Source organism: Juglans regia, chromosome 2 (genome assembly GCF_001411555.2).
Source record: "Juglans regia cultivar Chandler chromosome 2, Walnut 2.0, whole genome shotgun sequence".
NCBI classification, from domain to species: domain Eukaryota; kingdom Viridiplantae; phylum Streptophyta; class Magnoliopsida; order Fagales; family Juglandaceae; genus Juglans; species Juglans regia.
The window spans coordinates 13,701,120-13,726,254 of NC_049902.1; the positions used below are offsets into that span (position 1 = coordinate 13,701,120).

The following is a 25,135-nucleotide window of genomic DNA, read 5'->3' on the forward strand; positions in this document are numbered from 1 at the left end:
GCTAGGGTTAGCTAAATATGGGATGTAGGTGTGGTGGCTAGGGTTGCCGAAATAGGGTAGTATGGGATTTAGGAAAGTTTCCTAATGATGATGGATGCAAAAGGAATGTTGGGTGGCGGCTAGGCAAGTCCCAATAAGGCAATAGTTGGTCGAATGGGAATTGACCTACCAAGTGATGCAATTCGGCTATGACAACCAAAAGGGTTAGGGCAACTTATGGAAAGTTGACTAACACTTGTTATAGTCGAAATGATGATTCACACGGATTGAGAGAACAAAAATAATGAAGAACTTCAAGAACAAATGTGGAACTCCAAGAACAATATATAGAATACTATTGCTCTCGAATGAACTAAAATGACACAAGGATCAAATGAACAATCAAACCTTGATTCACGTATTGCACAAGGAATGATTAAGCTACATAAAATGATAAATCAATTTGGGATTCACGGATTGCACCCAAATTGCCCAAGTGCTCATGCACCGAAGATGATCTCTCAAACAATGTTCTCTCTCTAGAGTTTTGCCAAAAGATGGAAATGAAATGACTAGGGGTCCTATTTATAGGTTACAACTTGGAAACCCTAAAATGGTCCCTTCAAAGTAAATAACAAATAATCAAAGGACTAAATAAGTAAAACAATTAAAAGGGAGCCATGGACTAAACCATGGTGTGACATGCACGGACCCAAGGTGGGTTAAGTGGTTGCATGTTGGTTGGTTGGTCCATGGCTAAGTGTTGGTTCGGCATGGCCCATGTGGTTGGCTTGGCCGTTGGCTGCATGGCTAAATGTTGGTTCGGCATGGCCCACGGGGGTGCCGTGGGCGTTGGCTGCATGGCACGGGCTGGAGCCGTGCGCTGGATGGCACGCCTGGATGGCATGCCACTGACCTGCTCCGCATGGCACGGGCTGGAGCCGTGCGCTGGATGGCACGCCATGGGGCGTGCCACTAGCCTCGCTGGTGTGCTGCAGGATGGGCGTGGGCGTGCTGGCATGGGCGGCAGGAGGACCCAAGGCTGTGCGGCATGGTCAGCCTGGTCGTGTGCGCGCGCGCGCGGACTGGCTGGTCTGTGTGGCGCATGGGCGTGTGCAGGGCCCTGCGGCCCACTGGTGTGCGCACGGGCCTGCGCACTGCGAAGTGCCTGGGCGTGCGGCCCGCTGGGGCGCCTGGTGCTGCGCGCATGTGCGCGCGGGCCTGTGCTGCGCGCCTGCGCGCGCTGGCCTGTGCTGCGTGCTTGTGCGCGCTGGCTTGTGCTGCGCGCGCTGCCGTGTGTTTGCTAGCCTCGCTAGCCCGCATGCTGTGGAGGCATGGTTGTGGGTTAACCACGGTGCTAGTACCCACCATGGTTAGGGTTTGTGCTGCTCTCCTTGAGGCCACTCGACGTGGGGGTCTAACAATCCCCCTCTCTTTAAGTATATCCTTGCCCTCAAGGATAAATTGAGGAAACCTTGCCCTTATGTCATCGTAGTCCTCCCAAGTAGCTTCTTCCTTTGGAGCTTTACCCCACCTTATCAAGACTTGCCACACACTTTTTCTCATGGTCCCTCTTGAAACCACCCTATAGTTGAGAGCTTCCCTTGGTTGTAAAAGCATTCGGCCTTCATCATCAAACCTAGGTAGCTCATCCACAATGAGGCTCGGGTCCCCAATTCTCTTTTTTAACACGGTTACATGGAACACCGGATGAAGTTTGGAACTTGGAGGAAGCTCCAATCTATAAGCTACCTCTCCCAACCTCTCAAGTACCTTGAAAGGCCCATAGTACTTCTTGGCCAACTTCAAATTAAGCTTTTTCCTCAATGTTCTTTGGCCAAAAGGTTGAAGCTTCAAATACACATAGTCCCCTACTTCAAAGGAAACCATTCTTCTACCCTCATCGTAATACTTCCTCATTCTTTGTTGAGCCTTGGCAAGCTCCTTCTTCACCTTCACTAGGATCTCATCCCTAGTTACCAACTCCTTTTCGACTTCTTCATTCTTGGCCGTGCCCTTTTCATAATTTACCAACATAGGTGGTGCCCTCCCATAAACAACCTCAAAAGGACTTCTTTGGATGGATGCGTGGAAAGAAGTATTGTACCAATATTCGGCCCAAGACAAGTACTCACCCCACTTTTTTTGTTCCTCATGGCAAAAACACCTTAAATATTGCTCAAGTGTTCTATTGACAACCTCCGTTTGCCCATCGGTTTGTGGGTGGTAAGATGAACTTGCCTTCAACTTGCTACCTTGTAGCTCAAATAATTCCTTCCAAAAGGAACTCATGAAGACCCTATCTCTATCCGAGATAATACTCTTGGGAAACCCATGGAGCTTCACCACGTGATCAATAAAGGCTTTGGCCACACTCTTGGCCGAATATGGGTGGGTAAGAGAAATAAAATGGCTATACTTGCTTAGCCTATCAACCACCACAAAAATTACCTCAAACCCGCCACTACTAGGTAACCCTTCGATGAAATCCATACTCAAATCCTCCCAAATTAAGTTTGGAATAGGCAAGGGTTGCAACAAACCGGTTGGTGGCCTTGTCTCATACTTAGACTTTTGGCATACATCACACTCGGCCACAAGTGTCTTCACGGCTTTCTTCAATCCTTCCCAATAGAAAAAATGCTTAATTCTTATGTAGGTTCTCAACCACCCGGAGTGACCTCCCTCTTTACTATTGTGGAAGTGATCAAGAACCTCCCTTCTCAAATTCGGTACATTAGGGACATACACATAGTTCTTGTAGTAGATTAGGTCATCTTTCAACTTGAAGCCGATTACCCCATCACCTTGAGCTTCTAAAAGCTCTACAATCTCAATGGCCCTCGCATCAAGCTTGGTTGCCTCACGGATCTTGTCCCATATCCTCCATTCGGCCCCACTCAAGGCCATCAAACTATCATCATTCTCTTCATATACTTGCCATAATGTTGAGCTCCCTTCTTTTCTACTAAGTGCATCCGCAACTTTGTTCTCTTTTCCGGGTTGGTATACAATGTCATACTCAAATCCCAACAACTTGACAAGAAACTTTTGTTGTTCCGGGGTTACTATTTTTTGTTGCAACAAGTGTCTCAAAGCTTGTTGGTCCGTGACTATAGTGAACTTCCTCCCCAATAAATATGGCCTCCATACCTTCACGGCATGAACAACCGCAAGCATCTCTCTTGCATAAGTGCTCCACGCTTTCTTCATAGGTCCAAGGGCTTTGGAGATAAAAGCTATTGGCCTCTTCTCTTGGACCAAAACAGCCCCTATTCCATCCCCACTTGCATCGGTGTAAACCTCAAAGACCTTCTCAAAATTAGGTAGGGCTAATACGGGAGTAGTGGTCATGGCTCTCTTCAATTCCTCAAAAGCATTCCTTGCCCCTTGGTTCCATGCAAAATTATCCTTCTTCAACAAGGAAGTGAGTGGCTTAGCAATAAGCCCATAGTTCTTCACAAACCGCCTATAGTAGCCGGTTAGTCCCAAAAATCCTCTCAAGGCCGAGACATCATTGGGTAATGGCCAATCAACCATGGCTTCTATCTTCCTTTGGTCCACCTTGACCCCTTCACCCGAAATGAAATGCCCCAAATACTCGAGCTCCTTTTCCATGAAAGCACATTTGGATGCTTTGATGAAAAAGTGATGCTCCTCAAGAATCTTCATCACTATCTTCAATTGGGACTTGTGGTCTTCAATGTTCTTGGAGTATACCAAGATATCATCAAAGAAAACCAAAACAAACTTCCTCAATAAGGGCTTGAAAATGGTATTCATGGCGGCTTGGAATGTGGAAGGTGCATTACACAATCCAAACGGCATCACAAGGTATTCATAGTGCCCATTATGCGTTCTAAAGGCCGTCTTGTGCACATCTCTTTCTTTCATACGGATTTGGTGGTATCCCGCCCTCAAGTCAAGTTTAGAAAAGATGCTAGCCCCGTGCAACTCATCTAACATCTCATCAACGGTAGGTATGGGGAACCTATCCTTGATGGTGGCCTCGTTCAAAGCCCTATAATCCGTGCAAAATCTCCAAGTACCATCCTTCTTCCTTACCAATAAGACCGGTGAGGAAAAAGGACTATTGCTAGGCCTTATCAAGCCTCCTTTCAACATTTCTTCCACTTGCCTTTCTATCTCTTCTTTTTGGAAATAAGCATACCGGTATGGGGGAACATTCACCGGTTTGCCCTCATTCTCCAAGGCAATGGAGTGATCAAAGACTCTAGAAGGTGGCAAGGTAGTTGGCACCTCTAGAACTCCCTTGTGGTCCTTCAAAACTTCTTGGACCTCCACGGGCAGCAATGACATGTCATCCCTCTTGCTCCCGTCTTCATTTTTCTCAATCTTCAAAAGTGTCTCTTGCTTTGCTAGAATAATGGCAAAGCAACTAGCTCCACCTTTACATAATTTTTCAAACATCAAGGCCTCACAAGACCTCACCTCCTTGGAGGTCAAAGCTGTCCATAACTTCTTTTTGGACCCAATCCGAAATTCCATAGTCATCTTCTCATAGTCATTAACAACTTTGCCAATGCCTTTGAGCCATGCATTACCCAAAACTACATCAAGTCCCACTAGTGACAAAATGTGCAAGTCCGCCATGATTCTAACTCCTTGAACATTCATCTTAACCTCTTTCACAAGGCCCTCACACCTCAACTTGTCCCCATTAGCCACTTTAACATCAAAAGGCTCAATGGTGCTCGGTTTCAACCCAACTTTGGTGACTATGTTGGCGTTGATGAAGTTATGCGTTGAGCCACTATCCACCAACAAGGTGACTTCAAATTTCCCAATCCATGCCATAACTCTCATGGAAGTGGGTCTTTGGATTCCGGACATAGCATTGAGTGATAGCTCGGCTTCTTCTTCTTCCTCCTTGGTTTCATTCTCTTCTTGCTCGGATTCATCTTGTGAGGACTCTTCATCCTCCTCTTCTTCAATCATCAAGTAAGCTTTACCCGATCTACATGCATGTTCCTTGCTCCATTTCTCTCCACATTTGAAACAAAGGCCTTTTTTGATTCTTTCTTGGACTTCCTCCCTTGACAACTTTTTAATTTCATAAGGCTTTGGTTTGGAACTACCCCCTTCCACTTCTTTTCCTTTCCAAGGAGTTTTGGTTTGCAAAGGTTTAGAAAATTTGCTCCCCACTTCCTTGGAATGGCGTTTCTCCATATGGGTGCTTTCTTCCAACACTTCGGCCATTCGCATTACCTCTTGCAATCTTGTGGGTTGCTTCAATTTTATTTCCTTGGCAAGCCAAGGCTTCAAACCGTCTACAAAAGTTCCAATCAAGGCTTCTTCGGTCCAACCCCTCACCATAGTTTGGAGTTGCCGAAACTCATCTATGTAATGGTGCACCTTTCCTTCTTGTTTCAACTTGGCCAATTGTCCATGGTGATTGACAATTGGTGATGGCCCAAATTGCATCAAGAACTCTTTTTCAAAGGCCGTCCACCCAAGTCGTCTCCTTTCTTGGTCATATTGGTCGCGTAGCCAACGCCACCACTTGCTTGCTCTCCCTTCAAGATGAAAACATGCTGTCGACACCCTCTCATCTCTTGGTACTTCATAGACACGGAAATAGTGGTCCACTTTGTCCAACCACTCATATGGATCCCCCCCATTGAACTTGGGGAAATCCACCTTTGGTCTCCTTGGTCCCCGGTCATGTGCCCGGTTTCCAACTCTATGGTCGTAGTGGTCTTCTTCATGTCTTTCATCTCTATGGCCCCTTTCTCGTTCACGGTTGTGACGTCTCCTATGGCCATGATCATCATGTCCATTACGCCCTCCATGGCCTAAGTCATACTCGGCCTCATTTTGTTCTTCATGTCTTGGGACCTCATATCTCACGTCTTGAGTTTCCCTTACTATACTCGGGCTCCTTGAGTGGTGGGTATCATTCCGAACCCATCTCTCCACGGCTATGTGGTCATTTTCCACTCTTCCCCCTCTTCTATACCCTTCTCTTGGGGGTTCATGTCTAGGCTCACGCACGGATCCGGATATGCTTGTTTCCACTCCTTCCACAAAGGCATCATGCCTTTGTCCATCCACCTCTTGTCGGGAAGCTTGGCCTTCCACAATCCTCCTCTCGATTCTTTCGATGTTCTCGTGAGTCTCCCTTCTCAAAGCCTCCGTGGCCCTTCGATGTTCCTCACTTTCTCGGTTGGTGGCATTCATGGCCATTCTAAGCTCGGCCATTGTAGTATTGACATCACTCAAAATGTCTAATACTCTTGTGTTGTGATCTTCAAGTCTCTCTATACGTTCCCGATTGGAACCCGCCACCATCTCGGTCTCTTGATGGCTTGTGGCCATGTTGCTTGCAAACTAGCTTCTTTGAACACTTGCAAACTGACTTGCGACTGAAAATTCTGGTTGAGGAAGTTTCGGACAGCAACTTGTACTCTTCAATGGCGATAGGAAGGGCTCTCAAGTCCAACCTTGAGTTGGCCACCTAAAAAGATGGACAACCCCTCTTGCACAAGCTCTTGTCCGACCTTGGATCCTCCACCTTCAAGGGTGGTCGATCCCTTCAAGAACTCTACTCCGTCCTCTACCTCAACCCCCAAACTCCAATGTTCAACAATTCACAAACAACAAATAATGGGATCCAACGAGGGTCTCCCCCAACAAATTCACAAAGTTTGGGTTAACGCGTCGTTTACCTCGTGGAGAAGTGAGCACTTCTCAAAAATCACCAAACAAGATACCTCTCAATGAAAGCACCATAAATGTTAGGGACCCCGGTCTAGTCCCTAAACACTTGCCTTGCTAAGCCAATAGTAACCTTGAGATGACCGAGTCCAAGTCCTTCTCTTGCTTGGTCCACGTCCAATGTAGGTCAAGATGACCAATGTGTCAATGGGAGAAGATGTATTTCGGCTAGAATTGGTAAATGATATTAAGATTGGATGATGTAAGTGTAGGGTTGGATGATGGGTGATGCACGAGCATGAGGTATGGTAGGGTTTCCCGACTTGGCAAAAGGGTAATGGCGGCTAGGGTTTATCAAATTAGGAAGGTAGTTGGCGGCTAGGGTTAGCTCAATATGGGATGTAGGTGTGGTGGCTAGGGTTGCCGAAATAGGGTAGTATGGGATTTAGGAAAGTTTCCTAATGATGATGGATGCAAAAGGAATGTTGGGTGGCGGCTAGGCAAGTCCCAATAAGGCAATAGTTGGCCGAATGGGAATTGACCTACCAAGTGATGCAATTCGGCTATGACAACCAAAAGGGTTAGGGCAACTTATGGAAAGTTGACTAACACTTGTTATAGTCGAAATGATGATTCACACGGATTGAGAGACCAAAAATAATGAAGAACTTCAAGAACAAATGTGGAACTCCAAGAACAATATATAGAATACTATTGCTCTCGAATGAACTAAAATGACACAAGGATCAAATGAACAATCAAACCTTGATTCACGTATTGCACAAGGAATGATTAAGCTACATAAAATGATAAATCAATTTGGGATTCACGTATTGCACCCAAATTGCCCAAGTGCTCATGCACCGAAGATGATCTCTCAAACAATGTTCTCTCTCTAGAGTTTTTGCCAAAAGATGGAAATGAAATGACTAGGGGCCCTATTTATAGGTTACAACTTGGAAACCCTAAAATGGTCCCTTCAAAGTAAATAACAAATAATCAAAGGACTAAATAAGTAAAACAAATAAAAGGGAGCCATGGATTAAACCATGGTGTGACATGCACGGACCCAAGGTGGGTCAAGTGGTTGCATGTTGGTTGGTTGGTCCATGGCTAAGTGTTGGTTCGGCATGGCCCATGTGGTTGGCTTGGGCGTTGGCTGCATGGCACGGGCTGGAGCCGTGCGCTGGATGGCACGCCTGGATGGCATGCCACTGGCCTGCTCCGCATGGCACGGGCTGGAGCCGTGCGCTGGATGGCACGCCATGGGACGTGCCACTAGCCTCGCTGGTGCGCTGCAGGATGGGCGTGGGCGTGCTGGCATGGGCGTGCTGGCGTGCGACAGGAGGAACCAAGGCTATGCGGGTGCGCGGCATGGTCAGCCTGGTCGTGCGCGCGCGAGCGCGGACTGGCTGGTCTGTGTGGCGTATGGGCGCGCGCAGGGCCCTGCGGCCCACTGGTGTGCGCACGGGCCTGCGCACTGCGAAGTGCCTGGGCGTGCGGCCCGCTGGGGCGCCTGGTGCTGCGCGCATGTGCGCGCGGGCCTGTGCTGCGCGCCTGCGCGCGCTGGCCTGTGCTGCGTGCTTGTGCGCGCTGGCTTGTGCTGCGCGCGCTGCCGTGTGTTTGCTAGCCTCGCTAGCCCGCATGCTGTGGAGGCATGGTTGTGGGTTAACCACGGTGCTAGTACCCACCATGGTTAGGGTTTGTGCTGCTCTCCTTGAGGCCACTCGACGTGGGGGTCTAACAAGAGTACTGTGAACGGCGCGCACGAAGACCCACCCCGTGACGACGACCCCGTGAGCCGACGATGCTTCAAGACCCACGCCGTGATTTTCGGTACAATAATATTTCGGAACCGTCGATGATGATTCCTAGTATTTTTCTCACTTTCTTTCAACAAGCAAACCAATGTTCCGAAACTTTTTCCGCACGGCCAAAACCCAGCACTTCCTGGACATTCGGACATGAATAGCTTGGAGAAGAAGCTGCTGTTTTCATCTTCCCGCATTTTGAAATTTTGATTTTTTTTTTTTTTTAATTGACGTGGCAAAAAAAATATTTTTTTTTTGAGCCGACTGTGCGCCGTTTGCACATGCCGACTGTGCCTAGAATTATTGATTTTAATATAATCTAGATTCTTGAAACGAATTTTCATCAAGTCTAGATTCTCTATCTATTTACTTGATTTTGACTTTTTTGAATGAGTTTTCAAATTAATTGTGGGTTCAAGAGATTCCAATCTCGCAGGTTGATATCACAATCATAATTGATTTCATTAACAGGATTCTCAAAATATGAAATATCAAGAACTATTAATATAAATGAAATGAAATGAAACAGCAGGAGCCTTTTGCCGCCAAGGCAGAAACATGTATCACTTGACTGCCGGTTACTAATTAGTAACCAGCTTCCTAAGAATTTTACTCAAATTTGGAAGGTTTTGTTGGTCTGGGATAGTTCCCATGGTTATTTGGGAATCCAGAAAGTCGATGGAATTCACATATTCCCAAAGAGTCAAACAAGGTTCTCAACCTCATTGGTTCTCTCGACCTGAGAATGCCCCCCCGTCTTTGGTCCATTCATTTAACCAAGTGATAGTCCATTTACAGCTTTTAACTTGGAGCATTTCTCAAATTCATTGGCACAAATAAGTTTCTAATTAACCTACATTCTTCTTTGCATATGTGGGGCAGTGTCGAGCATTATAGACCATTCCCACAAAAAGTAAATGGAATTACCAGTGTTTGCATGTACAAATCCCATCACTTCTAACCGTTGATTTCAGCAATCCCCCTTGGGAGGGATGGCAAGAAAACTAATACCAGTATTCAGCATGAAGTTCTTCGGTGCCATTGCTTCTTCCCTTTCTTCTGATGCAAGTTGAATGGACTCCAGCTCTTTCTGCGTTTGGAGCACTCACAAAATAGGCCAGAGGCGAGAGCCTGCTGAAGCCACAACTCAAATGCCTCTTCTTCTTCATCCAGCATTTCAGCATCCAAATCCCATGGGAATCTGCATGAGCTGGACCGTTGAGTTTTCTCCAGACCAACCATGTTTACGTGGAAGCTGGGACGATGTGTGTTGGGCCTACAAGCCATTCCCTGCACACAGCCGTTCAAAAGCTCAAATAATGAAGGAATTATTAATCATGTAAAGAAAAAAAAAAAGCACTGATCATTTTCTCTACCAAAATTATGCCCAATGCGAAAGCAACAGAAACAGACAACACTTGCAAGAATTCAAATGGTTGTCCATGTCCAGGGGATTAAGAATCCCCGGTAACTCTTGTTCTCAGATCTCAAGACTCCTACAGGAAAACTGCAGGCCACTATACAGCATTTCATATGCCTATAAACGTTCAGCAAGATAAAAAGGCCAATCTTATGTTTTTGCAATTTCTTATAACCTTCTTTCAGAAAACATAAAAAGATCGCCAAATCTATAGAATGAAGTCTACAAACTCATACAAATATATATAACAACACAGATATGAAACTACATGCAGCACCCAGCAGGTACCCACTTAAATAATTTAAAACTGAAAAAATGAAAAAAGAAAATATATAGCTATTTCGCAGCAAGTTAAAGGATGATCTTTCAAAAGGACATTCCATCAAAATCCACATTGGATAGCTATCCAAAACAATTCCTAATTGGATTAGGAATTCTCAAATCTGTAACAGCCGATCGATAGCATCTCACTTGAGGAAAATCCACGCGAGGGAGAGGCTGTCACAGCAAAGAAGGCTGGACATAGTGACTGCTGAGAACTACCCAAGAACAACTCCTAGAATCAAAATAATTCTTTACAGCTCATCACATATAGCAGTAGGTGGGGACACATAAGATAGCAGGCAAGTAGAGTTGGGATGTACTTTGGGTTGGGCTCTTTAGTCTTATGCAGTAAGAGTCTCGTACGTAGTTAGTTAGTTACAGAATAAGCCCATGTGCAGAAATTGTATAAAAATGGGTCCATGTAAATACAGAGGACTCATTCAGTGATTTTTTTTAACAAGTAGATTCATTAAGTGATTTTTCTTCAATGAAAGATTTGGAGGATATCGCTTCCTTAAATAAGCCAGTCAATTTTTGTTCTTGAAGTCAATTTTTCTAATTGATTCCTTTCTTTTTCTTTCTTGTTTTAATCTTTTTCACCTAAGAGTTCTACCAAGTTGGTATCAAAGCAGTTGCAATCCGGAGGGCAGCTGTGAAGAATCAGAGATGGCAGAGGGTACTTGAATCAATCAACTTCAGAAGTCACTTGTTAGTACCAATAGGCGGTTGGAGCAGCAGAAGCAAGTACAAGATGAACACTCAAGTACCTTGAAGGATATAATGGTTCAGCTGAGGCAGCTGAATTTCCAGTCTTTTACCAATGGCCATCGTAATGGTCCAAATCAAAGAGCAGAGGATGATGAAGCAGAAACTTCAGCAGCGGGTCAGAGTGCAGCAGGTTTTGCCAGAAATATTAGGCTTGAATTTCCTAGTTTCGATGGGACTGATCCAGATGGTTGTATTTACAAAGCCAACCAATATTTCTCATTACACCATACTACGTCACAGCAGAAGCGTTTCTAGTCTTCTTATCACATGTTAGGAGATGCCTTGGTATGGTTCCAAGATGCTGCATGGCTGTTTTCAGAATTGGGATGCATTTACCAAAGCCTTGGAAGTGAAATTTGGGAGTGCTCTGTATGATGATCCAATGGAGGCTCTGATGAGGTTGAAGCAGACCATGACTGTGGCAGGTTTACAAAGGCACAGTTTGAGGTAATTTCTAATTGACTCAAGTGTTTACCTGAAAGTTATTTATTGGGTTATTTTTTGAGCAGGTTAAGGGATGATATTATTATCAGCCTTTGGGTTAGCAAGATTACAAGAAGAGTTGTTGGAATACAAATAGGAAATTTGCTGTAGTTAACCAGAAAGGTGGGAATTATTCTGGGACATATTGTAATAATCCTGGATATGCAAGCAAGTCCTCAGTGGTTTTCGAGAAACCTAGTATTCCGATTCAGAAGGTTAATTCTTCACAAATGGAAGAAAGGCGCAAGGGCTATGCTTCAGTTGTAATGAAAAATTTGGTAAGGGTTATGTTTGTAAAAAACCCAAAATCTACTTGATGGAGGGTGTACAGATTGATGAAAGGAGCATGAGGCAGAAATGGAAGATTCCGAGGCTATAGTGTGTGATGGAGAAACCGAATTGGTGCAGGGAATTTCCGAGATTTCATTGCATGCAATTACTGGGTGTCCTAATCCCAGAACTATGAGGTTCTTGGGCCAAATTGGGTCTCATTGGGTGGTGATTTTAGTAGATACGGGCAGCTCCCATAATTTCTTGGACTCTTTGATTGTGTCTAAATGTGACGACGTTTCTTCTAGAGATCAACTTAAAGTGAAAGTAGCTAACGGGAGTTGATTGTAAGTACTGGCAAGCGTGGATCAGTGGAGTGAAAGTGCAGGGGCTTTAATTCTCGACAGAGTTCTATGTCATAACTCTGGGAGGTTGTGATGTAGTGCTTGGGGTTCAATGGTTGCAGCACGTAGGACCCATAGCATGGGGTTTCCATAAGTTGGCTATGGAATTTTCTTTCGGTGATAGAACTCATATTCTAAAGGGGCGTACTGTTTCTAATTCCATTTTGGTCAATGACGATTGTTTAGAACTTCCTAAGAAGGAAAGAAGAGAGGTGATTTTGCAGTTGACAGCCAGCAGTGAGGAAGTAACTTCAGATAACCAGTTGAATGGAAGTAGTGATTGTTTAGCTTAGCAGCAACCCCACAAGAACATCGGATCAGCAAGTGGTTGAAGAAGTTTGAGGTCGCATTTCAGGAACCAAAAGGGTTACCTCCAAGCAGAAAGCAAGACCACCAGATTAATTTGAAAGAAGCAGCCAAACCAGTTTGTGTACATCCTTATCCCTATCCTTTCTATAAAAATTTGAGATAGAAAAGTTTGTCAGGGAACTTTTGGAGTCTTGGGGTAATTAGGGCCAGTCTAAGTCCATTTTCTTCTCCTGTTTTAAAGGCAGATGGGAGTTAAGAGGATGTGTATTAATTATAGAGCCCTTGATCAAGAGACAATTAAGGACAAATTTCCGATACCAGTAGTTGATGAGTTATATGGTGCTATGATTTTCTCTAGGCTTGATCCATGTTCTGGTCATCACCAGATAAGGGTCAGAACGGACGACATACACAAGACTGCCTTTAGAAACCATGAGGGTCACTATGAGTTTATAGTGATACCCTTTGGGCTCGCTAATACTCCTTCAACTTTTCAGGGCTTCATGAATGATAGGGCTGTACAAAAACCGAGGAAACCAGCCGTCACCGACGCTAACCGGGCGCTGGAGTACCGAACCGGCAAAGAATCGGTTGGCTGGCAGTAGAAATATATGAAAACCGACGTCGGCCGATTTGGTCCCAGTTTGAATCTAGTTTAAACCGCCGAATTGGCCAATTATATATATATATTATATGTATATAAAACGACTTCATTTCAATTAAGTGAAATGGCGTCGTTTTAGACCAGACGTTTATAAAAAAACAAAAATTGAAACCGTGCCATTTGGTTTAAGCCAAACAGCGTCGTTTCGGCCTAGGGTTTAATAACCCCCTCCCCCTCCCTCTTCTTCTTCTTCCCGATTAATTCTTTCAAATCCTCTTCTTGAAGCCTTCGAACCCCACTCCCAACCTCGCCACCCCGCAGCCCCCCACAATGTCGTTGCCCTCAATTTTCACGGTGTTCACGCCGTTTGTTAAACACCTACACGTCTCCTCTCCCGAACTTATCTCATCTCTTCAAAGTCTTCGTGACTTGAGTTCCACTTCTCTGACGCTGCACGCCGGTGGCTTTTGTTCTTTTGAGGTTGTCATCTCTCTGTGACTCAAGTTCCTCTTCTGCACGTCGTATTTTTTTTTTTTTAGTGTGTTTTAATGTATTCGGTTTTGATGTGTTCATCTTTAATAATTATTTTTTCATATGATTTGTTGTCTAAATTGTTTGTGTATGTACAAGGATTTTAAAAATTTGGGATCGTGAACAGTGACCCAAGACCTAATTCCCCCCGAGTGTTAGATAAAATTATTGGGTGCTAATTTAATATTTTTTTGCATAAATTGTTTTGACAATTGTGTTGCAAATTTTTTTTGAAATAAATTGTGAGGTTGATGAGCGAGCTAAAATCTAGATTAGAGTCTTAGACTAGTGATGTTTGCCACGTTGCAAACTAGTTGATGTGTAATTGTGCTGATGTTCGTTCTTTATTTGTTTTAATTTTGTGTTTTGAAATTAATTATGCATTTAAATTTTCACATGTTAGATGAATTCTTAGCCAACTCCAATTGATGTTGATCCGTTTCTTAACAATGGTAGTTGTCCACTTCCTAAGAAACGGAAGGGGAATGATCCGTTGATTGTTTGGAATCATTTTACAAAGGTGGAGGGTTGCCCTGTAGATGATCTTAAGGCTAAGTATAATTATTGTGGCAAGATGTGCGCTTGCCACTCAAAGAGGAATGAAACTTCAACCATGCAAAACCATCTACCTTCATGTCCCAAAAATCCTCATAAAAGTGGGCCTTTGGATATATACCAAAAAACATTGGCGGTCGAGGCAACACCCGAGTGGGGGGTTGGAGGGAGTGATGGCAATACGGTAAGGAATCTTGTAACCCACAAGTATAGTAAAGAGGCTGTGAGGTTCTCGATTGTAGAGATGGTAATTATCGATGAATTGTCATTTAGAATTGTTGAAGGATGAGGATTTAGGAAAATATGTTGGTTGCTTGAACCTCGATTTAAAGTGTCATGTCACGATCGCAAGAAATTGTATGAAATTGTTTGCATCAGAAAAGGAAAAGCTGAAAAAGTCATTTAAAGATAGGGGCATGAGGATTTCATTGACTAGTGATACATGAACATCGGTACAAAATTTTAATTATATGTGTCTAACTACACATTTCATTGATAAGGATTGGAAATTGAAAAAAAATATATATAAATTTTTGTTTAATCCCTAATCATTGGGAGATACTATTGGGAGATATATTGAATCGTGCCTCCTTGATTGGGGCATTGATAAGATATTTACTGTTACTGTTGATAATGCTAGCTCAAATGATACTGCAATTTCATATTTGAGACAGTTTTTTACGATGAATGTGTTGGGGGAAAAGTATATGCACATGAGATATTGTGCTCATATTTTGAACCTTGTTGTAAATGAGGGTCTGAAGGTGTGTAATGATGCCATCACAATGGTTAGAAATGCGATTAGATATGTGCACTCTCCTTTACAAGATTAGACAAATTTAAGAGATGTGCAGAAAAAGAGAAAATTGATTGTCATAAAATGTTGTCTCTTGATGTACAAACTCAATGGAACTCAACTTATATGATGTTGGAGGCAGCTGAGAAATTTGAGAAAGCTTTCAGGCGGATAGAGAGTGAAAACTACAATTTCCTCGCTTACTTTAATGATGGACACGTGGGGCCTCCTAGAGCTAAGTGGGAGACGGCACAGGATTTTGTAAAGTTTTTTAAAAATGTTTTATGATGTCACTACGAGATTTTCTAGATCTTTATATGTCACGGCCAACACTAATTTTTTGGAGATTTGTATGCTCCAAAAAAAGTTGATTGGGCTAAGTGAGAGTGATGATAGTTGTATGCTCCAAAAAGATCTTGACTTGAGCCAAAAAAAGGCCCAAAAGAAGTGGCCCAAACTGGCCGGAACCGATCCGGCCAGTTTCACCCCTCTACATCGGTTGGTTTCGGCCGGTTTTCCTAGGGAGAAACCACAAGTCAGTCGGTTTCAGTTTGGGGCCAAAACCGAACTGACCAGTTCAGTTTTCAACCCTAATGAATGATGTATTTAGATCCTACTTAAGGAGATTTGTTATCGTCTTCTTTGATGACATTTTGGTTTACAACAAATCAATTGAAGATCATTTGATGTATTTGAGAACACTACTGGCCACTTGCAACAGCAACACCAGGTTAAATATTTGGGTCATGTCATTTTGGAGAATGGTGTTGGAGAATGGTGTTAAGGCTGATCCATCCAAGATTGAATCCATGTAAGCTGGCCAGTACTCTCAAGTCTTTGAGTGGTTTTGTTGGGCTAACTAGTTACTACATGAAATTTATAAAAGGATATGGCCTCATTGCTGCACCACCCACTTAAAAAAGAACTCGTTTAAGTGGAACCAAATTGCAACTGATGCATTCCAAAATTTTGAGAAGACTTTCATCGTGGAGTGCGATGCTTCCGAGGAAGGGGTAGAGGTCGTTTTGATGCAGGAAAATAGACTTATTGCCTATCTCAGCCAAGCATTGAAAGGAAGAGCTTTGAGTCTTTCTACCAATGAAAAAGAATTGTTGGTCTTAGTACGGCAGTGAGAAAGTGGCGGCCTTACTTGTTAGGGAGATCTTTTAAGGTTAAGGCAGATCACATAAGCCTCAAGTTTTTGCTAGAGCAAAGGGTAAGTACACCTCAGCAAAAATAGATTACAAAGTTACTGGGGAATGACTTCACTATAGAATATAAGTAGGGTAGTGAGAACCGTGTAGCTGATGCACTTTCACAAAGTTAGGAAACTGAGCCTCGGTGTGGTATGCTCAAGTATGAGGAAGAAGGGTTGTTCTCATCTCTCATTTCTTATACTTCTTCGGAGTGGCTTGCTGAAATCAAAGCCTCCTATCAACACAATGAAAGGGTTCAAGTAGCGATTGAGCAACTAACCTTAGGCCAAACACCATAGAAAGGTTATAGCCTTAAGGATGGTCTACTATTGAGGAAAGGAAGGATCTTTGTGGGGGATAACTGTGCTCTCAAAGGAGAAGATATTGGACTATATTCATAGTCCTGTGGGTGGTCACTCTGGTTACTTGAAGACTTACCAACAAGCCAAGGCAATTTTTTATTGGCAGGGTATGAAAAAGGATATTAGACAATGCATCAAGGAGTGTGATGTTTGTCAGAAGAATAAGGTGAAAAACATCCACCCTGTTGGGCTTTTACAGCCACTCCCTATTCCTCAGAAGATCTGAACAGACATTTCTATGGATTTCATAAAGGGTTTGCCCTTGTCTTATGGGTACAGTGCAGTCTATGTAGCTGTTGATAGGCTCTCGAAATATGCTCATTTCATGTCAGTAGTACATCCATATTCTGCATTAAAAATACCACAGTTATTCTTTTCTCCTATGTTTAAGCTACATAAATTAGTATTGTGAGCGACTGTGACCCAGTTTTCACGAGTTCTTTCTGGACTGAATTACATCGGTTGCAGGGCACTCAATATCTCCGAGTTCCTCTTACCATCCTCAATCTGATGGGCAAACTGAGGTGGTTAATAAATGTGAGGAACATTACCTTCGTTGTTTTGCAGGTGAGAAGGTGAAGCAATGGTCTACATGGTTGCCTCTGGCAGAATGGTAGTATAACACTAAGCACCATTCTGCATCTAAGATGACACCATTCCAAGCAGTCTACGGCATTCCACGTCCAAGATTGATAGAGTGCATTCCTAGCACCACTCTGAATGCAGTAGTGGAGGATCATATGAAGTCAAGGGAGGGAGTACTAGCAACTTTACACCCCAATTTGTTAGCTGCACAGGAGAGGCTGAAGTTTCATGCAGATAAAAGGAGAATTGAAAGGTCTTTTGAACCAAGAGACTGTTTAACTACGTCTACAACCCTACAAACAGAAAAGCCTTGCTTTTCAAAAGACTCTAAAGCATTCCCCTAGATTTTTTGGCCCCTTTAAGATTCTACAGAAGATTGGTCAGGTTGCTTATAAGTTGGATTTTCCAGCTTCTCAGATTCACCCAGTATTTCATGCTTCTTGCCTTAAGAAAGGGTTCTTCTGTTACCATCTCTTCCACATGCTGATGATACTGAAGTTATTCAGCCAGAACCAGAGAGTTATAGAGACGCGAATTTTAAAACAGGGGATGAAGGCTCTTGGTGCACTGGAAGGGAACACAGCCAGAGGATGCCACTTGGGAGGAGTTTTATAGTTTTATATCCTCAGGCAGCATTATCCTCATCTGATGGGTAAGGTTTTCTGAAGATGTTGCTCAAACTTGAAAACAAAGTTTTATTGAAGCAGGGGCAAATGTTAGGTAGCTGAGGCAAGACTCAGGGTGACTTCGGGAAAAGGACATGTGGTGTGATGAAATCTGATTAAGGAACATGTGGGTTGTAAAGAAATTTATTTTTTATTAGCATCGGGTGTCCAGGAACAGCGCCCCGACTAATCTTGGGGATGCACAGGCCCTCGCTTGTGGGTTGTAAAGACATATAGCAGTATGTGGGGGACACGTAAGGTTGCAGGAATGTAGAGGTCGGTTGTACTTTGGGTTGGGCTCTTTAGCTGCATTTGAATGCTGAGGTGATCTCAGATTATTAGTTAATCTGTGAATAGTAGTATTTTGTGTCCTATTGAGATGTGTTTGAATGTAAATAGGTTGAGATTCGTGTTTGAATATATGAAGTAGGTTTAGATGAGTTGAACTTTTTTATGTGAAGTTGAAAAAGTAGTGGGTCCCATCAATAATTAGTTTGAGATGGGTTGATATCACTTTAACAACCAAACATAGCAGTCTTATGCAGTAAGAGTCTTGTATGTCGTTAGTTAGTTACAGAATAAGCCCATATGCAGAAATTGTATAAAAAGGGGTCCATGTAAATACAGAGGATTCATTCAGTGATTTTTCGTCAATGTAAGAATTGGGGGTTATGGCTTCGTTGAATAAGCCAGTCAGTTTTTGTTCATGATTCCTTTATTTTTCTTTCTTGTTCTAATCTTTTTTGCCAAGAGTCCTACCACATACCCTCCAGAAATCAAACAAAATTTGTAAAAAACCCTAAACTTCGTGCTGCAGCACACTGTCCTGAAAATCAGCCAGCTGCTGCCATAGAGGATCTTGACTGAACTCCGGCTGCAGTATATCCCAAGATCTGAACCCTGGCTGCTGACACATACCAAACAACCCTAGGATTCCTAAATCTTGGTAACACTAAGCCACAAAACCCAAGATTCATAACCCTACATGTCAAGTGCACAAGCTATGAATTCATGCATACTTGACATGCCAAAACACAACTACATGCGCACACAGCATACAGCATACAGTGAAGACTAATGATAGAAATCATGGTTTTAAAGTCAGATCCTTACAACTTACAAGACTGCCATTATTTATACAGCATGCATACCTAAAACCTACAGCAAAAGTTGACAATTTCCAAGCTTTCCTCTCATATGTTTAAAATTTTAAATAGAAGCTCTTAACATAAGCATCACACAAGTTTACATCACGTCAAAAAGCCAAAAATTTAAGAGCATGATCTGCCCTTACAACCCAATAAACCATAGGCTTATATCCCTCTCATGCAAGTCCTGAAAACTTGCTAAATTCACATCAAGGATTGACAAGAACTGCTGTCAGCAAACCACAGATCACCCTAAAACCAAAATCCCACTCTTCTTTTAAAGCCTAGGTATGAGCAAAAACATGCCACATGATAGGGATTTGATAAACCTTCAATACCGCCCATAGCATGACAGTTTGACAAGCATCCACACACACAAAAATGGGACAAATCCCATTGTATCATCAAAACCAAGGGGTTTTCATGGAGAGAATCCCACAATACTTGCTGGAAATTCCAGAATTTCCAGCAAGCATGCCCACATAGAAAGATTGAAATTCAAGGATTATTAAACACTTATGTTAAGGGAAAATGGCACTAGAAATACCAAACAATCATGTGACACTCAAATCTGTCCCTTGGTTTAAGAGATGGAAGTTCAGATAGAAAATGACATGATGATATACATGTGATTATATAGGTGTTTGTTGATGTGATTGTTGATTATTTGCACAAGGCTAAAGGTAAGTAATTCTCATCATACCCTTCTAGTTATTTTTTTTATCGGTAAACAAAATTTTATTGATACAAGAGCGTCACATGAGCGCTAATTCAGTGATATAAAAAATTCATGGAAACTTATTTCATTGAAATCGATTACAGCCGACCAATGAAGTAAAGTATTGAAAAACAATTCCTAAGTTCTTCCATTGATCGCTCTCGATCTTCGAAACTTCTATCATTCATTTCCCTCCAAATGCACCACCATAAGCATATTGGGACCAAATTCATATTGCTGCAATATGAGAGTTACCCTGAAGGCCTCTCCAAGAAGCTAAGAGATCAATCGTCCCTGCTCGGCATCATCCAAGTGAGTCCCACCTAGTGAAGAAGTCATTCGACAAGGTCGTGGCAACCTCGCGATGAAGCAATAAACGATCAACTGACTCCCCACTCTTTTTGTAGATGCAACACCACTCCATGACAATGAATCAACGTTTCCTTAGATTGTCAAGTGTGAGTATCTTTCCCAATGAACTTGTCCACACAAAGAAGAGTGCCTTTAAGGGTGCCTTTGTTTTCCAAATACTCTTCCATGGGAATGGGTTTGTTGTATGTGTTCATGGCTTAATCGAAGTAGCGGCTTCCCTTTCTTGGAGTGACGCCAGAAAATCTTGTCATCAACTTCCCTCCTCATGCGAGTTGAATATATGAGATCATAAAATTCCGACATTGTGTCGACTTCCCAATCATGTGCATTTCAGAAAGTGTCATTCCATTGAGGAGTACCATTTGATGTAACCCAAGGTCCGCAAGCAAGGCTTTTTTCTTTCTTGCTATACCATAGACTTCTGGATAAGCATCCTTGAGTGTCCTATCGCCACACCATATATCATGCCAAAATTTGATTTAGAGTCCATCACCCACCTCAAATCGAGTATTTCTAAAGTAGGCATCCCATCCCCTTCTTATGTGCTTCCAAAGCCCCACACAATATTGCCCACTTACCTCATTTGAACACCAACCTCCCTCTCCACAACCATTTTTCCAACAAAGCCTTGTTAAAAACCTGCAGATTAATAACTAGACCTCCTTCTGAGATAAGGGAGCATGCTATGGCCCATTTTACCAAATGAAACTTACTCATCATTCATTCCCCACCCCAAAAAAAAAAAAAACCCATAAAAAGTCCTACTGAATTTTCTCCATGCATTGGGCCACCTTGGTAGGAAGCGAGAATAATGATAAGAAATAAATCGGCGAGTTGGATAAAGTACTTTTAATTAAAGTAACCCCTCCAACTAGCCAATTTCCTCTCCATTTTCCCTAATACATCATCTCAAATTGATTTCAATTGGAATGGCGCACCCAATGGGAGGCCAAGATATTTCATCGGCAATGAGATAACTTGCATCCCAAGATGGAGCCATGCTTTCAACACTAGTAACATCTCCAACTGGAACCACTTCTAAATTGGTCAAGTTCACCTTCAATCCCAAAATAGCTTCAAAGAAAAGAAGAAGTGTCCTCAAAGCTTGATATGATCATTTCTGGCCCCACAAAAAAAGGGGAACCCTCCTAGTTTTTTATTTAAACAAAATGCTCTCTTCGAAGTTATATAAAATATTCATGTTCCTCAATGATTATATGATGTATAGCTTGTTCAATGGTAGCCCATGTTATATGTCACCTTCAACAATGAACATGATGAATAAAAAAGAGAATTGTGTGTATGCTTACACTTGCCATGATATAGGCATAAAACTATTATATGCTACATGTGCAAAAGATAAGAAAGTAGAATAAAAAGGGAAAGAAAAAAAAAAAGTATAAGATACGGAAAATAAAGATAATGGATAATTGAATGTATGCTTAGAATGAACCTGTTTTTATAACTGAACCATGATTGTAGAGTATTAATGATATCGAAGGAGAGGGCTGGGTTGCAAAGCTAGGATTGGTTCACTAGTAGTGAGCCTAGTGATGTACATCCCTAACGTGGAATAAGTTCTTACCTGAAAGTAGGGCTAGCAATTTTTGACATGATCCGCAAATTTGACATGGAATAATAAGGTTAGGGTCGAGCATAATTTGACTTGAGTCAATTTGACACGAACCCGAATGACCTATTATTAATTGGGTCAACCTGGGTAACCCGCAGGTTGACCTAAATGACCCATTTATTTAATACATCAATTTTCATAGTACACAATTTTGTTTGGTATAGTCCCCAGATACCTATATTACAAATCTTTTAAAAAAGTCTTAATGATGTATGAATAATATTTAGTGACGTTTGACGCTAAATAGTAATGAAGTCACAAAAATATCTTATCTATTTTAATAATTGAGTGAGTTCAACAAAATCAACATTTGTTGAAAAGTGAAAACCTTTAAACTGTGAATAATCCTTTGAATTTTAAATTGAAAGAAATATTAGACTGAAGATCTTTAAAAATCGAAATCTTCAAGATCGAAACTCTAATAAATCATAGAACCTCCATCTTTATGTTGTTTTATTGACTACAACAAGAGGATAGTCAAAGCTCACTCCAACCCATATTGCCAGAGATTGCTCTGATTAATAGGTGTATGAGCCATCGCTGATGGTCCAAATGGAGAAAATAATGGAGGAGTCGACAGTAGGGTGTGTAACGGGTACAAAATCAGGTCAACATGAAAAATCACCGCCTTGCGTTAAAGCTTCGGTCTAGAATAGAAAGAAAAATATAATGGGCAGCATGGAAGCTATTCCACTAGAGTCCAAGGTGGTGTCATTGCCGGCGAAGGAATTTCTAATAGGAGAAGGTCCACAAGAGCCTTGTACTGAGGTAGGTCCAGAGTTTTCAGTTCCATTTCTTGACAGTAATGAGGATGCCTTACGGATGCTTGTTGCTACTAATGAGGATCAAGATGGGAGTGCAAATCTCTCTTCTATGAGGGAGACACAAAGGAAGGAACTAAGATGGCCGATTAACCCGTTCCTTTAAATTCTTTGCCTCCATGTCAGCTTAGCTTTCATCCTCTAAGTGGGTGATACAAAAGGTGTAGGAAATCCAAAATTGTGTGGGGATTGTGTGTGAGGGCTTTGAGGAACAATTCATGGCATTGCTCACTCCCATTGAAGCAGGTCATGCTCAGATTAAGAAGTCAGATTCCAAAAAACAATGGGAGCTAAAAAGATTGACCTAGTCTATTGCAAGCAGAGGAAAATACAAAAGGAGGGTGCATTCAACTTCTTTATGAAGCCTAAAATTGTATATTGGAATGTCCGGGGACTTAATGAGGCTAACAAGCATCTTCAGATAAAAGATTTTCTTAGTGAATGGAAGGTGGACACTATTTGCTTGAAGGAAACTAAGATGGAAGTTATTTCTAGAAGTATTGTTCAGAGCTTGTGGAGCTGTCCATATGTTGGTTGCGCTTATCTTGCATCTCTCGGGACCTTGAGTGAGTATTAGTAATGTGGGATCGAAGGGTGGTAGATAAAGTTGAGGAGTACACAGTGGCATATTCCTTTAAGAATGTTGAAGATAATTTCAAGTGGGCTTGTCGAAAGTTTTTTTATGGGAGGAGATTGCTGGGTTGCTAGCTGGTGGGACTTGCCATGGTGCATCGGTGGTGATTTCAACGTTATCAGATTCCCAAGTGAGAGATCAATGGTGATTTAAAAAATCTCAGGCACTATGGTTAAAAGAGAGGGATCAAAGTACAAAATTTTTCCATAGAGTAGCCAATTCATATAGGAATAATACCATTGAGATTTTGAACATCAATGGAGTTGTTTCTACAGACCTTTCCATGATTAAGGAGCACGTTGCTGGTTTTATAAACAGTTTCTCACTGCGTAGGTGGCGTGGAGGCAAAAGCTTGATGGGTTAGCTTTTGAGACCATTGAGCATCAGAGCACTTCTTGGTTGGAGAGGCCTTTTGATCATGTAGATGTCTATGAAGTGGTGAGGAGGGTGGTCAAAGATAAAGCACCTGGTCCATACATTTTTTCTATGGCTTCTTCCAATCCTATTGAGAAGAGGTGAAGGATGATACGTTAAGGCTCTTCCAGGAATTTTTCTCGTTTGGAAAGTTTGAGAAAAGCCTCAATGCCACTTTTTATTGTGCTTATTCCCAAGAAGGTTGGGGCCTTGAATATAAAGGAATTTCGGCCTATTAGTCTTGTGAATAGGGTGTATAAGATTTCTCCAACGTTCTACCAAACCGACTGGGGGAGGTCTTGGGGAGGATTACATCAAGACCCCAAAATGCATTTTTAAGGGGAAGACAAATATGGGATCCAATATTAATTGCCAATGATGTTTGGAGAGTAGATTAAAATCGGGCATACAGGGCATTTTATGCAAGATGGATATGGAGAAGGCTTATGATCACGTCACTGGAACTTCCTACCATACTTACATAGGAGGTGTGGTTTTGGGGAACAATGGTGCTCATGGATTAGGTATTGCACCTCCACAATAAGGTTCTCAGTTTTGGTGAATGGGAGTTCAATTGGTTTATTTAACAGTTCTCGAGGCTAAGATAAGAAGATCCTAGATTTGTGCTGGGAGACGGATCTAGAAGCAAATTCTAGCATGATAGATGGTGTGGACATAGAGATCTCAAGGACACATTGCCTACAGTTTTCAGGATTGCGTGTGAACAGGAGGCATCAATGGCAGATCTCATGGAGATGTCGAATGGCTCGATCCAATAGAATGTGAACTTTATCAAGGCGGCCCATGATTGGGAAATTGGCAACCTTTCTGATTTTTTTCAGCCTCTTGTATGCCATGAGGTTGACTCAAGGAATGGGTAAGATGTGGTGGGTACCTGCTAAAAATGAAAATTTTCTATTCGTTCCTACAATAAGACCCTTACAAACCAGCAGACGAAACGCATTTGGAGAAATAAGGCGCCTATAAAGGGGGTATTTTCACTTGGACAGCTTCTTTGGGGAAGATCTTGACTATGGATAATTTACAGAAATGCTGGGTGATTATTGTGGACTGGTGCTACATGTGTAAAAAGAATGGTGAGATGGTGGATCATTTGCTACCACATTGTGAGGTTGCTACGGCATTATGATATGATGTCTTTAGAATATTGGAGCTAGCCTGGGTTATGCCTGAAGCTTGACCAGCTGGACAAATATGGGCGGTATTCCACAAATCACAGCAATTATGGTGCATATTGAAGGAAAGAAATGATCGGACTTTTGAAGATAGGGAGTGCTCACTAGAGGAGATTAGATTGAACTTTATTGCTATGGGCTAAAGCCGTTGATTTCAATGGCCTAGATTTTCATAATTTTCTTGTTACCCTTTCTTCCTTCTAAACAGGTGTTACCTCATTGTATACTCCTTGTGTACTTGGACTATTCCTACTCTTATTAATATAATATTTTACTTATAAAAAAAAAAGATTTAACTCGTATTTTTAATGTGCCAACCAGTGTGATAATGAAGCTAAGGGACATGACATAGCTCAGGGAGATTAGACGGAAGCCTATACTATGCTAAAATTAAATTTATGCTTTTGTAGTTATTATTAAGAGATTTTTTGTGAAACGGCACAAGACTCGGAATTTTTA

The 25,135-nt window shown here is 42.2% G+C and overlaps 1 protein-coding gene across 1 annotated transcript in view; it reads right to left on the minus strand.

The window, feature by feature from the left end:
- Nucleotides 1-9,158: 9,158 nt before the first annotated feature.
- Nucleotides 9,159-25,135, minus strand: part of LOC108996090 — a 33,303-nt gene continuing 17,326 nt past the window's right edge. The window contains exon 9 of the mRNA XM_018971861.2: nucleotides 9,159-9,758. Coding sequence (XP_018827406.1) covers nucleotides 9,486-9,758 — 273 coding nt within the window. The 3' untranslated portion in view covers nucleotides 9,159-9,485. The remainder of the gene's footprint in view (nucleotides 9,759-25,135) is intronic.